At 40.8% G+C, this 15,789-nt stretch overlaps 1 protein-coding gene and 1 long non-coding RNA gene across 3 annotated transcripts in view; one reads left to right on the forward strand and one right to left on the reverse strand.

Annotated features, from left to right (window-relative positions):
• The window catches only part of LOC142827892 (uncharacterized), a 49,905-nt gene extending 37,379 nt beyond the window's left edge, over positions 1–12,526 (reverse strand). The window contains exons 1-3 of one of the 2 annotated variants that reach the window (XR_016349190.1): positions 8,328–12,526; positions 7,200–7,421; positions 666–836 (exon numbers count right to left, since the gene is read on the reverse strand). This is a non-coding gene — a long non-coding RNA (uncharacterized LOC142827892). Of the gene's footprint in view, positions 1–665; positions 837–7,199 lie in introns of both variants that reach the window. The other variant, XR_016349189.1, reaches the window with a different exon arrangement.
• ECT2L (epithelial cell transforming 2 like) overlaps positions 1–15,789 on the forward strand; it is a 45,258-nt gene that overhangs the window by 28,549 nt on the left and 920 nt on the right. The window contains exons 15-20 of the mRNA XM_025178008.3: positions 1,260–1,407; positions 3,626–3,699; positions 4,502–4,658; positions 5,446–5,511; positions 10,119–10,207; positions 12,525–12,697. Of these exons, the coding sequence (XP_025033793.3) occupies positions 1,260–1,407; positions 3,626–3,699; positions 4,502–4,658; positions 5,446–5,511; positions 10,119–10,207; positions 12,525–12,697 (707 nt within the window). The remainder of the gene's footprint in view (positions 1–1,259; positions 1,408–3,625; positions 3,700–4,501; positions 4,659–5,445; positions 5,512–10,118; positions 10,208–12,524; positions 12,698–15,789) is intronic.

The following is a 15,789-nucleotide window of genomic DNA, read 5'->3' on the forward strand; positions in this document are numbered from 1 at the left end:
ATAGTTCAAAGCTCATAGTTCAAACCTAGTGGGTCAGAGTTGGGCAACGCAAACTTTAGATCTGGATTCTGAATCCTAAACTTCAAGAATTGTTTTTACTGCAGTCTTGATTCAGCTTACATTAGACATATGAAGGTGAGATCAGAATCAGATGCATGTTTTTGCTTCAGGCCCAACTCCAGTAAAAAAGATTTAAAAAAATCATTTCAGTGACAACTACTGCATGTCTACAAACAGAAAGAAAGAGACAAGAGTGAAATAAACATGATTTGGAATAGATTGCAAGGAAAGCTATGAGTTGAATAAGCAAGGTTACATAATAAAAGACATCAAAAGAATGTAAGCTAGAGCTCTTGTTACTGAAAAAAGATTTAAAAGGTCAATTTTAAACCTCTAGATAAATAAAATCTGTAAGTACTCAAAGCTTAGGTAAAAAACCAGCTAAAATACTCTATCCTCCCATAGGAGAATATCTGTCAACATCTGAGATGATGTAGGTATTAAGTAAAAAAATAAAGGAAAAGTATCAAAGAAAGCTCCATTAACCTAGATTAAAAGTGTTCAGATTGTTAAAAGCTGTACTTCTTGCATCAATTTTTAACAATTTTATAAGGGTAAGCCAGGAATTTAGATCTGATTAATCTTACAAATTAAAACCAACATACCTATGTTTTTTATTTTTCTTGCAAGTTGTGTACACATTTTCCATTCTGCCAGTTTAAAAAAAATGTTGCAATTCAGATGATTAAAAGTAGGCCCAGGGCCAATATTACGCAACAGTTTAACGTCATTTGTGCTATAGGAGCTACTTGGAACAGGGAGTGGGGCATCAGTACCTGAGAAAAGAGAGATTCTGTCAATAAAAAAATACATGCATTTCCTTATGCAAAACTTTGGAGAGCCTAAAAGATAAACTTTGTAAATCTTTCAAGGCAGTAACAAAAGGTTGATTTTATAGGCAACCCAAATGTTTAATGTTTAAATAAGAACTTATATTTAGTGTGTGTCATCAGAAGGATCCCAAAGCACTTTATGAAAGATATAGAAATCACACCACGTCACTCTTCACTGCCAGCTCTGGGATGAAAACATGGCGAATGTATAACAGCTTACTATTAACTCTAAACAGCAGTATAGAACAAGAAGAAAATTGTATCCAGTTAAATTAGAGTGGGATTTTTTTTTAACACTTGAAACAATGTAGTTAAACAATAATTTGTCCAAGAAACTATAGAAAGATATCTTTATTTCAAATATAGGAATTTTTTAAATGACCTAACTGAAAGAGTTCAAGAATGGAGTCCAACCCAGTGCTTGGGTGAACTATTCACTCAGTTTGGCCGGCACCTTCAAACATACACAAACTTCTTCAACAACTACACTATCATTCTGAAAACCATTGATACAGTAAGTACTCCATGACTGTGAAAATACATAAGATGCCAGTCTAATCTTCATTTATTTCACTGGAAACACTAGCTAATAATCACACTTAGTTGGACAGAAGAATAATTATGTTTCATAGATTAAGTTTATTTCCATGGAATCCATTCTAATATTCATATTCTTTGCATGTTGAAATATAAAAAAAATCTAACTCAGAAAAATATCAGTCAGACTACAGAAACTATGAAAAATGAAGAGGATGATGGTCTTAGACTTAGCCACTGCTTCTTTGAAACCTATATGGTTAAGTTTGCCTGAATAAATGTGCCATTTAACACCTCTCATGGATGTATATAAATTATCAAGTTTTAGAAATGCCCATGCACTCAATTTGTATGAACAGATACCCTAATCTAATGCATATACAGAGGAGTTTGTTTGCAAACCTAAGCTTTTGTAGTATGTTTGTGCAAATCCTCATTGTTCATATGCATTCAAGTATTTGAGCCAAAACACAGATTTATTTTTTATTTATATAGATATAGATATAGATAGAGACAGACAGACACACACAGAGCCAGCCCACAACATTTTGGCACCTGAGGCGGGGACTCAAATGATGCCCCCATGCCACCTTTTCTCCTGCCTGCCTGTTAAGTCTCTCATGCCCTCCTTCCTCCAGCACAGCACTCCACCATCTCTGTGCATCTAGAGCAGAGAGAATACATATGCACTAGCAGCAGACAATTTTCTACACTCTGGCAGGGCCGGCCCGAGGCATTCGTGTGTCCCGGGCGCTCGTCGCATGCGCGGCGCCACATATAATGGGGCGCCCTGGGCGGAAGCTCGGTTGGCCTGTACCTTGGGCCGGCTCTGCACTCTGGGTCCTAGTGGTGCTTCCCTCCACCACAGTCTGGCACCTGAGGCGGCTGCCTCAGTTCACCTCATGTTAAGTCCAGCCCTGCACGCACATGCACACATATGCACGCGCATACACGCACACGTCTTCCAACTAAATAATCATCCTGCCTTCAAAGCTTATTGTGCATGCAGAGAGATGACATCTTAATAGCTACCAGTTTCCTTGTATAGTCCTACTATAAATCTACGAAGTAGTATTTAGAAATTGTCCATAATTCCAGCACAACTGATGCTAGAGTTTAAAGAGACACAATGTTGACAGAGCTAACGGGACAGCCATTTATGCCCCTTTTTCATTTTAATTGGTGCCATTAAACTTTAAAAAGATCCTTCACGATGATTACTACTGCACCATTGATCTCCAACTCTAGGCTTGGTGATAAAATCCAGGGAACAAGGCTTGCTTTAGGGATGTGAAAGTATAACCATGTAAACGGTTAACTGATGAGCCTGGGCTCATTGGTTAACATTCACAGTTACATGCTGGCTCCTGGTACACGCAGGCAGCTGGTGTAAAAGCTGGTTCCCGGGGAGCCACCTGCCTCCCAACATGACTCCCAGCATGCACCAGCTCCTGGGGAGCTGCCTGCCCTCTCGCAATACTACCTCTGATTCAGAGGCAGCAGTGCAGGAAGGCAGCGGGGAGCTGGTATGTACAGAAAGCAGCTTAAAACCTGGCTCCCTGCACTGCTGCTACTTATACAGGGGCAGCAGGTCAGGGCAAAAGGTGGGAGCTGGTACACGCAGAGAGCCAACTTAAAAGCCAGCTCCCTGCACGAACCAGCTCCTAGGGAGCTGACTGCCGCTCCACATGTAACTGCTATAATTTTCAGCAATTACATGGTTACTTACACACATTTTAACATCCCTAGTTTGCTTGAATGTAGATGCCAGAGTATGTGGCGCACTGTTACCTTGCGAGTGGTAAAACTTTGGCTCTGAGAGCCATGCTTATCAAGTTGATGATCCTTATTTCCTCCTGCCAAGGAAGCAGATTTGTGCTCGCTTGCTCTTTGAGGTTTAGAAAGTTGTCCAGCCCAAGAACAGAGATTTCAACGCTGACACATTTCCTGTTCTGGTGGGTTGTTCACAGTCAATCAAATGACAAAATATACTTGGGAGGGGGGTGTCACAGAAATTTATATTTACTTCTCTTGTTGGATCACATACCCCTTTAAAGGATACTTTTGTACAAAGTCCTATTACAGCTGGAATTATAAAAGTCTTTATAAAATTATTTTAATTACAGTATTAAAAAACCTCCATTAGGCTGGTCTCTAACAATCAAGTTATACTGACGGTAAAACTTCTTTCATAGTGCAGAGAGACCATTCCTTTATTCCGTGCCTTCTTGAAAAGACATGATAGGACTGCTGTTACTAACATGATGAGGTAAGGGGCTGTGGTATTCACACTGTGACATAGCATAAAATCAGAATTCTGGGCTTTGGATCAATCCATTGTGAGCATCCCAACCTCCTAACTCAATTTAAAAAGCAGTATAAACAATTAAGTGTGTCAATGAAATCTTAGTGCAAATACATTAGTCATGGGAGGTGTATGAGTTGGCCCATAGTGCAATATCTGTTCAGTTGTAATTCTTGTAGGACTAAATGGATCCAGTATTCATGACATTTTCCAGGATCTTTCCTTTCTCATGGGTACTCTACCAAAATGTAAGGGCGTGAGAGCACACACAATGAAGACGTTTGTCAGACGGGACTGGTCAGATTTTTAAAGAAAAGGATTCTGACTTTGCATCAATGTCATAGTGGAACATTAGCAATTGCTGTGTTCTTTCTTGCAGTAGAGAGCCAGACATGTTAAGACTTATTTGATTAGCAGATTTCTCAAATCAGTAGGCAGACTCATCATGTGTGCATGTTTGGCACACTGCTTCAAGCTGATACGTGATCCACAACTCTCTCAGTATGGGAGCACCAGTTCTAGCAGGTTAGCCAAAGAACGGTTTTCCAGTGTGTATCCTGTAAGCGACGAGGAGTCCTGTGGCACCTTATAGACTAACTGAAGTGTAGGAGCATAAGCTTTCGTGGGCAAAGACCCACTTCGTCAGATGCATGCTTATCCTGTAAGCGTCATGCTAACCTAGTCCCCATTAGAAGTCATGCTGTATAACTTACAATACATACGTCAGGTTCCTAGCTAATGCATGCATTATATCTCTGAAATGTAGGCTACAGGAACTGCTGCTGTGTCCTTATAAAAGATTTGAAGAGTATCTTAACCTTCTTTATGCTCTGAGACTGTACACTCCTCCAGAACATGCTGACCGGGAAGATTTGACTTCTGCAATAAAGATGATGAAACAATACAAGGAATACATAAATCAGGTCTGTTATCAGAGATATCTCTGTTCTCTCCTTTCAGTGTGGTATTCGTAAGACAAAACAAGGAGCCAAGACATTTGAGAGAGAGTTAAGGCCATGAGTTGCCTTCCATTTCAGATACCTTTGCTAGGAAGAGCTGCTTCCCCCTCTAATTTCAAAGACAGGAAAAGACACAATGTTCTATGAATTCTATAAAAACATTGGGTTATGAGTAGAGTAGTCCTTTTTGAGGGACTTTGAAAATGTCTTGGACTTCTATAAAGTCCCAGTCCTTGACTAGATTTGTGCAGCAGTGTAAAAGGAGCATAAAAATGGGCAGTGTCCCCAGTGAATACCACCTGCATAACGGGTTTTCTTAGATGGTGAGATGCTGTTGGAAATGCCAGAGATGAGAGGGCCTTGCACTCTAGCTGTTCTTCACTGATGGATGACCTCTACTTCATTAACAACTACACAGATAATCTTCCTCTACAGAAAAGAAACTAAGCTGGCTCATGAGGCATGAGAAAACACCTAGCAGTTGGTACATTTACTCTAAGAAAGTGATGGGAAAAAAATCTCCACACACAACAGAGGATTTCAGAACATGAAGGATTTTGTCTGACTCATTTTACACAAGTAATTTTCTTGGTAAAAAATCAGTGGGGTGAACTTAGTTTAACAAAACTGCTATGTAATTCAAATATCACTGTACCACCTAGAACTGCCCACATATGAATCAAGGTCTCATAAAAGCTCAATGAAGTCTCTTCTTTTTACCATTTTTTGTGGTCTTATCTTTATTTTCTAGCTAAAACTGAATACGAGCAGGGATGAGCACATGATAACTGCACAACGAGTCATCCAAGGATGTCCTGTAAGTACTTAATTTTCCATTAGAACACTCAATGCATTTTATTTCAGCTCTGATTTACAGCAGCCTCTATATATCAGAGAGTTCAGATTTTGATAGTCCTTCCATTATTAGTTTCATTTTAGCATTCAGATTCTGGCCCCATTGAAGTGAATGGCTAATTTCCATTTACCTCAATGAGGCTTTAATTTGACCTGATGTACATAGAATTCCACAAGAGTGAGTGAGTTTTACAAATATGACATCCCCAGAGGCATTTCACAACTTTCTCCTGTTGGAAAGACCTTTGCTCTGAGTGTGGGCTTAGGACCATTCCTCATGAACTCCCCAGAATTCTCTCTCTCCAAGCAGTGCACACGCCAGGCACCCATTGGAGTGGTGCTTTGATAGGATTTCTAAACAGTTTTTAGCAAAGTGTCTGTTTCTTCATTGGCTTTAAACTTTTCTTCCTCCACAAACTGCAGAACTGAATATATGATGTCTTGTAAGAAGGGTTTCAGGGATAGCACCTTTTCTCCCCCTCCACTCTCAGAAAAGGGGAACAGACAGCAGGCTGCAGCAAAACCCAGCTCTCAGCTGACATGGGGCACGAGGTGCAGCCAAGACAGTGGAGCAGGATGAATAGAAGTGCCCTATATGGAGATCAGGTCAGATTTAGTGACACAGAACTAAGAGATAGGTTTTTCTAAACTCCCTGCCTCTCGCTTAGGGACAGGAGCCCTATTCCCACTGCTTAAGGAACAAGCAGAGAAAATCCAATAGTCTCCTGAGTCCCAAGAGAAGGCAAAGTTTGAGGAATAAATTCCTGCTCTCAGCTGGCAAGATACAAAGGTCCATGTTCCCTTTCCACAAACCGTTATATTACAAGGCCTCCTGTGACCTGGTATCAGAGTCACTTGTCTCCAACAGCTCTGCTTCACTCATCGTTCTGTGCAGTCAGCTCCTATTCAAGCCTGAACTCAGCCAGAGGGAGTATAGGGGAAGTCATTGATATCTCTCGCCCTGGGAAATACATCCTCTCTCTATCAAGCCTCCAAGGATCCAACAGGAGATCAAAGTGGATACTGTTCTCCTGAGGGACTTATGAAGATTGTCCTTTACCACTCTCTAGCTCAAACCCTTGAGAAAACTTGGGAGGCGATCTTATAGAGCACAGAGGGTAAGAACCTTCCCCACTTTTCTGAGGAGTTTGCTTCCACTAGTAGGAACAGCAACAAAGGCATGCAGTTCACTTAAGACCTGAAGTCCACAAAGAGATACAAATAAAGTGCTCCCCTTTTTGGACTTGCAACTTCTCCAAAGATATTCCCAAATGCCGGATCATCCTTCTCTGTCTGTACCCTGGTCCAATGACCTCATCATATTATACAAGGCCCAGCAGCTACATTGAAAAGCCAATTACAGCCATTCCAAAACTCCAATATCTCTAAGCTATCATCCAAGAAAATCTCTCAGAAGAGAAAACAGCTGATTTGCCAATCACCTGAAATAATTTCTGACTCCCCTACTGCTGGGAATACTCAGCACTTTTTTTTTTTTTTTGGCGCTTCCAGACAGCAATCACAAAAGATCAATATATTTAATATTTTGATCTAGGTCTGGTACTAGATCTCATTCTCAATACTATTTAACAGCTGGTTGATATCAGGCTCTAAATACAAATACTAGGCACCATAGAGGGAGAAACATACCTGGAGTTCTACATGAGTTGGGGAGGTGTGACCCAAGGAGGCAACATGGAGTAATATAAACGGTCTCATGCTATGAAAGGGTGAGCTTGATGGCCCACTTCCAGCAGATGATTCTTCAGAAAATTGGTAAAGACAACTGATATGGCAGAAAGCCTTCAGCACTGCTTTGGGTAGCATCCTTGTTTGTGTCCTGGGCAGAAGGCCGCACTGTTCCTCAGGAATCTGAATGGAAAAAGGAAAGTCCTGGCTGAGCAGCTCATCAAGACACTTAAATTAAGGGAGTGCACACTACAGGATACACCTGGTTGGAAGCCTCTTGAAAGAAAATAGGTTCATTAAGTCCAGTTGGAAAAAAGAGGTGGTACATGAGGATTTGGAGGCTACAGTCAGCAAGCGGTCTAAAAGGCCTTTATGCCTTTCCACCCCCTAATTGCCCACTGAACAGAGGTTAAAGAAAATTTTGAAGGAACAGACCAGAGTGATTATAACCACTGTCTCATTAAGTTTAGGTCTTGGGTCTTAGTTCTGATTTAGATGTAACTGGAATCTCCTTTTAACATTCAAACAAGATAAAAGCAGTATAAGAAGAACCTATCCTGACCCAATATCCAGTGCTGCCTAACCCATCAGCTGGGAACCTAAAAGGATGCAACTAGAATTCCTCGCTCAATGGTGATTGTCACCCTCCTGAAATGCTGAAGAAACAAAATCACAAAATGTCTACCTATGAGTTACTGAAGATTAGATGATGTTGTCCGAAGGCAGATTTTCTCAACAAAATGTGCAGGGTAGAGAAGGCCTTCATGTTAGAGACATAAATCAGGGGAAGGTTAGCTGAAGCAAAGCACAGTAATGTTTTTACAAGAAAGCACACACTCTGGGCACTAGCCCAACATTTTTTGGAAACGTTGGCCAGGGACTAGACACATATTACATTATAAGAAACCCAGGAGAATGTCTCATTGTTACATAAGGTTCTAGAGAACAACCGCTCTTATCAGTCCTCTGGAAACATGCTGATTCCTGTTGTTATCTTGATCTTTGTGTTACAAATCTGAATAAAATTATGGCTTAGCCACAGTTACCAGGCTTCCCTCTGTTTCCACTGAAAGGCTCTTGCCTACTCACCATTTGCATCTTCAAAAGGATTTCAGAGACTGGCATATTCTCATTGAAACATCACTTCCATATAAAAAACATGGCAGTTATGTGAACTAAGCAGGCCTCCAGCCTTACGTCATCACAGTCTTCCTCATGTAATACAGAGTGGTATTGTTGCCCTCTTGATGGAATCCAAACATCCTAAGAAAGTAAAAGTGCATAAGATGGTTGTGAATTGAACTTACTTGAGGAATTATGATGTGTATGGCAGAGCTGTACAAGCCTCAGCGAACAATTTCTCTCTAGTTATTATGCATTTCCTGAAAAGAGCTACAATTTTGTGGCCAGTAAGGTCACACATCTAATGGAGAGGTCTGTTAAGCTCCTACAAGATTTTCCATCTTTATCAAACAGCAGCAGCAATCTCATCTCCCAGGTCAAGGCAGTGTTTGGTGTTACTGAATGAGGTGCTCCAAGAACCTGTAAATGTCTTTTCAATTCTATACCAGTACCAGGTAAACTGAATCCTACTGCAGGCCACTGTGAACACTGTCTGCATGGAGAGACCTGTGAATTTTCATCTTAGGACCTTTCCAAAGATGCCCCCTTTGGAGAATTTTTCTGCCTATTGCTTGCTTTTTAAGTACTTTGAAAGCGAAGAGAGTTTTTCTTCAGGATACACCTAAATTAAATGTCAAAGCTCTGCTGCATGTGGTTTGAATTGAACAGCACATTCACACTTTTTAATAGTTAGTATTTTTCTGCTCTGGAAGCTATTGTTCCAGGGAGTTCTTCCTAAGTGGTAGTTCAGGCTTAGAGCAAAAGATATGCTTGGCCTCTAGTTGGTACAGAGATGGGGGAAATGTCCTACTGTGAATTGACTGGCATGGGGAATTCCAGAACAAAAACTGCATGTAAGAATTTCCTTTACAGGCCGAGCTCCTCATGGTACACCGTAGTCTCTCCTCAGAGGAGAACATGGGAGTCCCTGGCTGTGGTACACTATGAGATATGTAGGCTGCAGTGGAGGCCAGCCCATGTAAGAGAACGAGGAAATCAAAATACAAGTCTTGTGTCACCATAGCAGGAAATCCAAATTACTTTGATTTTTGGCTCAAAATATTTCAGTTTTTGGATGTTTGATGAAAGATTAAAATTTATATGGAAAACAGGCATCATATAAAAAAAGTCACATTGAAAAAGAATCCTATTGGTTTAAAAATAGTTGGCAAAATGTTCAGCCAGTCTTATCTAGAACAAAATTAATTTAAACAACGAATAGTCCTGCAGCACCTTAGAGATGAAAAAATGTAGATGGTATCAGCAGCTTTCATGGGCACAACCCACTTCTTCAGATTAAACTCCATCTACATTTTTTGTTAAGTCTCTAATGTGCTACAGGACTATTTGTTGTTTTAAAAACTTTTTTAGTTACAGGCTAACATGGCTACCCCTCTGAAACTTATAAAGTTAATTAAATGTGCTAAAAAGTGGAAATCAAGTGGTGACTAACTCAGCCATATAAATGTCTAATTCAGTTGAGATATTTCAGGAGAAGTCAATTTGAAGAAGATAGTTTTCTGTATCTGGTGAATACCCAAAAGATATCTGACCATATTTTAATACTATTTTAAAGGCAGTGCTCAGAGAAATTCTGGCCCTAGAAGAGACTTAATTTATAAAACCAAAAATAGGTAACTAACTTTGTGATAACTCATTGTCAGCTTTGTGGCTTAATTTTATAATTAACATCAGGATAATCCCCAAAACCAAACTTTGGTTTCCATGGCTTTTAATCCTGCAATGTTTAATTCACAGAATTTATTAGAACCCAACAGGTATCTGATCATGGTACAAGATGTAATCCAGTTTAGCTGCTGTTCTGAGGAAATCTGTGTTTCATTCAGGTAAGCAAATATATTAAACTATATCCAAGGGGAAATGAAATTAGACCTCACAGGAATTGGTTGCTAATTTGGAGTTGGAAAGAAGTTGTCCCAGGACCTTACTAATGTCTCCAAGGAACTTTTGGAGTAGAAAAAGTGCATGAGTTACATATTCCTTTGGAGCACTGATGAGAGATCAGTCATTAGCATGAAGTGGTCATCTTTCATGAACTTCCAACAGGGAGTGGTAGAAAATTGCATTCTGCTTGTTTTCCTTTTGTGAACTGTACGGCAGCACTGAACTAACACTCAGGTTGGGTAATAATTAGGTTCATACACAAATTGGGTTGCCCGTGTGGCTGAACAAGGCCACAGTAACTAAAGAACAAACTCTTTCCAAATTTCTTTTCGAACAGACTCTTTTCTCTCAACTGTGAAGACAGAAATTAACTGACCAGAGCGATGATACTACTACTTAGGCTGATGCTGGCAACAGCCACCCTTGTCAGCTCTGTATGATCTGTAAAAATTAGAAAAAAAATCATGTGACTCAGGCCTGCTAATGGTGCAAACTAAGGCTGTTAAGGACTAGTTGACTATCCAATATGGAAATGCTTATTGGATAGTCGAGTCAACTAATAGTTTCCCCCGCCCCCCCGCCTTGCTGCCTCTATCAGATCGAGGCAGCAAAGGGGGTATTTCAAAGCAGCAGTGCTGCACAGCTGATCCAGGCTAAGCTGTGTGGCACTGCCTCAAACACCACCTTGGCATTTCAAAGCAGTGCCGCATGGAGCTGACCCTGGGCTCCATGTGGCACTGCTCCTTTGAAACGCTGCCACAGTATTTGCATGGAGCCTAGGTCAGCTGGGGACTCCTCAGCTGATCCCAGGTTCCATGGAAATGCTGCATGGAGCCTGGGATCAGCTGAGGAGTCCCGCACTGACCCCAGCCTACATGTGGGCGCTTCCCCTTTGAAATGCACAAGAGCCCCTGCTGGGGACTCCTGTATATTTCAAAGCTGTCATGCCATGTGCAGCCTGGAGTCAGCAAGACTTTCCGGTGGCCCCAGGGTGCACACGGAGTTCCGCATTCCTCATTTGAAATGTACAAGAGCCCCAGCTGGGGCTCTTGTACATTTCAAAGGAGGAGTGCAGAAGTGCCTATCAACTATTTGAGTAGTCAATGGAAATTCCACTGACTATTCAAGTACTAAATTACTTGATATTTAACATCTTTAGTGAAAACCTGAAAAAAGTCTACAAAAACAGTTCACTTATTGGGTCATTTTCTGCATCTTTTGCTGCTGTTTGCTGTTTTAGTTTTTGGTTTTAGTAAGAGCTTGCCCCTTTTTCTGCTTTATTCTACAGCAACATGCAATATTATGCAACTATGACTAGAGCAGTATACTGTAAGAATAGCAGAATACTCCTGTTCAAAGGTCTTCTAAATTAGTGTTTAAGTGCAGAGTGTGAATAGCAAACATGTAAAGGAAGATATCAGTGAGAGGAAAATGCAATTTAAACAGCTTAGTTCCAACCAAAGTAATTCCATAAAAACATGTACCTAAATTGAAAGAGGTATATTAGAAGTATAATTTTGTATTTCTTGTTACATAAATATGAGAGCTCTTTTAAATCTACTTATGTAAACTTGCAACATGTTGGCAGTGTCAAGAACAGAAGACAGAAGGACGCAGTCTTGATAAGAAGAGAAAGCTAGTTGTAGTGAAGCTACAATTCTATTGAAAACAGGGCAAAGGACAACTCAGATTCCATCCCTTCATTGTTAACAGTACAGAGTAGCTAAAAAGCTTTCATTTAAAGAACAGCCTCTTCCCAAAGGCTGGAAGTCCTAATTTGACTCAGTAGGTGCAGTCTCAGTTCAGCTGAAAGTCATTAGGAAGTTAAATTAAAAACCAAATTGAATGAAGCAAACAATACTGTACAAAATTTGAAGCCTATGCGGATAACAATTAGGTATCCCCCAACTCTTAGCTGCAGAGATTCTTATAACCAGCTATTAGAATGAGGCTTGAATATTGGTTCACCAGAACTCACAACTGGATCTGTAGCCTTATATGTATTTTACTTGCAACGTAAATTAATATATAGAACTTAAAGATTCCATCTTCCAGACTTTCTTTTTGAAGGTCAGATAATCTTCCCTAGATTACTAGACCTTTAAAAATTATTTTTACTTAAAAGAGACAGGAAAAAATATTAATATACTGTAGCAGTACTGGATAACTCTGATGTAGCTACATTAGTTCTCAGAAGCCTCTAGATTTCCAGATATTTCTCAATGTAAAGCATATAAGTAATGTTTTTCCTTTTGATAGGCTCTATGAACATATCCACGATCTTCGCCTTTTCCTTTTCAATGATGCACTTGTTATTTCACACCGTCGCATCTCCTATATACCATTTGAACGGACCCCCAAAACAACTTACCAGTTCCTAGCAACAGTAGCTCTTCACAGGCTGGTTGTAGAAGACATTCCACATACAAAATGTACGTTTTGTAACATTCCTACAATGGTCACTTATAGGTCGGTTTAAACTGTTCCATTCTGCGGGCTATAATCTGCTGCTAGTTTGTTTTATTGCAAGTGAGTTTGTCCTAAATAAGAAGCAATATGAACATGACGATCCGTGTTGAGTAGTTCTGGTCATTACAGAGTTCTGGCTTATGGTCCATCTACACTGAAGATTTTTTTTTAAAGTTCTGTTTGACTGCCAAATAACTGGACATAACTAACATGTTTGTACATTTACAAGTCTCAGAGGGGTAGCCATATTAATCTAAAAAACCTTTAAAAACAACAACAATTGTTTATATTTGTACATGTTGATCTGGAGAAGCCACAATCATGAAGTATGTAGCAAATCAATTGTGTAAATCCCAGAACAAATAATTGTGAAGCATCTACACTCCCATGTACAAACATACTAATTTCAGTTAATTTGCAATTAAGTTAAAAACTACTGCAGAGTCTCTCTTGCATGGGTGGCTCTCTCTCTATGCATATCCCATATAATTAAAACTGTGTGCATGTGTTTTAAAATATTAAAACCCTCTGCCTCAAATACCATGTCATTTTAGCCAGGAGAAGGCTATCATCATCATCCACCCATGGAAGGGTAAGAAAACATGAGCCAAAGTAAAAGTCAACATACAAAGGGAGACAGCAATCAGCCACATTCCTAATGCAAGGCTGTAAATCAGCTCAACTCCCACACCCACTTATTAGCTACCCAATCATTATTACAGTACCAGTATTTTCCTGAAGTCAGAAGGAACTGGTGACTTTTCATGGGATCCAGAATATAAGAGACACAGAAAAGATAGAACATTTTCAAAATGGACAAGCAGGGCAGAGTTTTTCCTCTAGTTGTTAATGAAAGCTAAGGCATGCATCAAGAGGACTCCATGAATAGGCACTGATTATTGCAGTTGCTTGTTTATGCAGAGTTCAGAATATTTCCTCCACTTGTTTGGTAGACTATCCTTAGTTCACAGTGTTTCAAGTACAGGCAGTCCCCGGGTTATGTACAAGATAGGGACTGTAGGTTTGTTCTTAAGTTGAATCTGTATGTAAGTCGGAACTGGCGTCAGCCGCGGCTGAAACGGATCAGTTTCAGCCGCGGCTGAATCTGGACACCAGTTCTGACTTACATACAGATTCAACTTAAGAAACCCAGGCGTTCCCAAATCAGCTGCTGCTGAAACTGATCAGCGGCTGATTCCAGGAAGCCTGGGGCAGAGCAACTCTGCCTGGGGCTTCCTGTAGTCAGCCGTTGGTCAGTTTCAGCAGTGGCTGACTTGGGGACGCCTGGGGCAGAGCAGCTGGGGTGCTGCCGGGTTGGTCTGGAGCGGCGCTGCGGGACCAACCCGGCAGCCCCCAGATGCTCTACCCCAGGGGTAGGCAAGAAAAGCCTGGTCTGCTGGGGGGGGGGCACTAGCTGCACCCACCTCCCCAGCAGACCAGGGGGACAGGAGCAAAGCTGCAGAGCACGCCCGCAGCGGGACAGCCCAAGCACGCCTTGGCTGTCCCGCTGCGGGCATGCTCCAAGGCTTTGCTCCTGTCCCCCTGGTCTGCTGGGGGGGGTCCAGCAAAGCCCGTGTTTCTTAAACTGTGGGTCCCGACCCCCCAGGGGTCGCGAGCAACTTAGAGGGGTGGTCACGGTATCACAAAGTTTGAGAACCCCTGGCTTAAGCACAATACTTCATACACTCCAATAACAATCTAGGATTTGATTCACTGAACATTTTAAAAAGTTGAACAGTACCTTTTCCATTTTTCACAATTGCCAGCAATCCAAAACATCTGTTATTCACACAGGACTAATTAGGGCACCCTCTTGAGTTAATCTTTGCATTGCTCCTCATTGAACTCCCCTCTCAGCAGGTGAATTGCTCATTACACAATCTAAAAGCTCTCACTTAGATAACTATTTATGATATCCAAAACATTTTACTCCTGTACCTGAAAAAATTTCTCCCCATTCAACCATAATGAAGTATCTGAGTTCGTTCCTAATCAAATCAACTCTTCCTACCATTTGTTTAATGAAAGCATCTTTTGTCATCTGCTAATCAAGTGGGGGAAGTATTTGAATTCTGCATCAACAGTCCCTATGTAGGGAATACTCTTGATGCATGGTTAAACTTTCATTAACACTAGTGAGTGTTATTAGAGTTGTAAGCATCCGGAAAACCTCCCCCACTCGAGTGCATTTTGAAATTATAGGGGATTTCTTAAGCCCAATAAAGCAAATAACTGGAGTGCCCATAGATAAGTGTTATTGCAGGTTTGTACTGCCACAACATCTGCATAAACCATTATAAAATCTGGTATACAAAGCATTTTAACATCAGTAACATGCACTTCAAACATGTTAGTGAAATGCATAAGCATAGTTTGACTTCTATATTGGGAGGGGGTAAGAGGCATTATTAATAAGTGTAGGTCTAGGTCTAGCTTCTGGATTTACCAATTGTTAGTGGTGCTTAAATTACAGTGTCCCTGAGATCACATACGCAGTTTATATTAGTTGCCATTAATTTTGTTTCAATTTACTTGGTGTGTTTACCACTTAAAAATCAGTATTAGAATACAAAAGCATTCTTGAACAAACAGAACTAAGCACTTTTATGCAATTATGAATCATGGCTCCCCGGTTTTAGAGAAACAGAAATGTTCAATGCACACAAGCAAATACATGGCTAAAGCCTTTTCCCATCTGCCCGAGCACATTCCACTCACATGTAATCTTCCCCGTTCATCTAGGCCTGACACCATCAGTTCTGTATGTTGTACAGACCCTTGTGAAAAAACTCTGTTCTTCAGTGTTACCAGTGCTGATTATAATGTCTCAATTCATGTGTTTTGGGGGCAACTCTGATTTTATAGGCTAGTAAAATTGAAATGACCACAACCCAAGCTGAGGCTCTTCTGTGAGGATCATAAGCGTCTCTATTGCCCTCCCCTTATGTAGCTCATTTTGGGAAACTGATTTTGATTTCCAGGCCCCCCTACCGTCCCACCCCAAACACACAATGCCTCACTCCACAGGGAGAAAGCAGGGCCAAATAAAAGGGAG

Source organism: Pelodiscus sinensis, chromosome 3, assembly GCF_052426305.1.
Source record: "Pelodiscus sinensis isolate ZL-2025 chromosome 3, ASM5242630v1, whole genome shotgun sequence".
Classification (NCBI taxonomy): Eukaryota; Metazoa; Chordata; order Testudines; family Trionychidae; genus Pelodiscus; species Pelodiscus sinensis.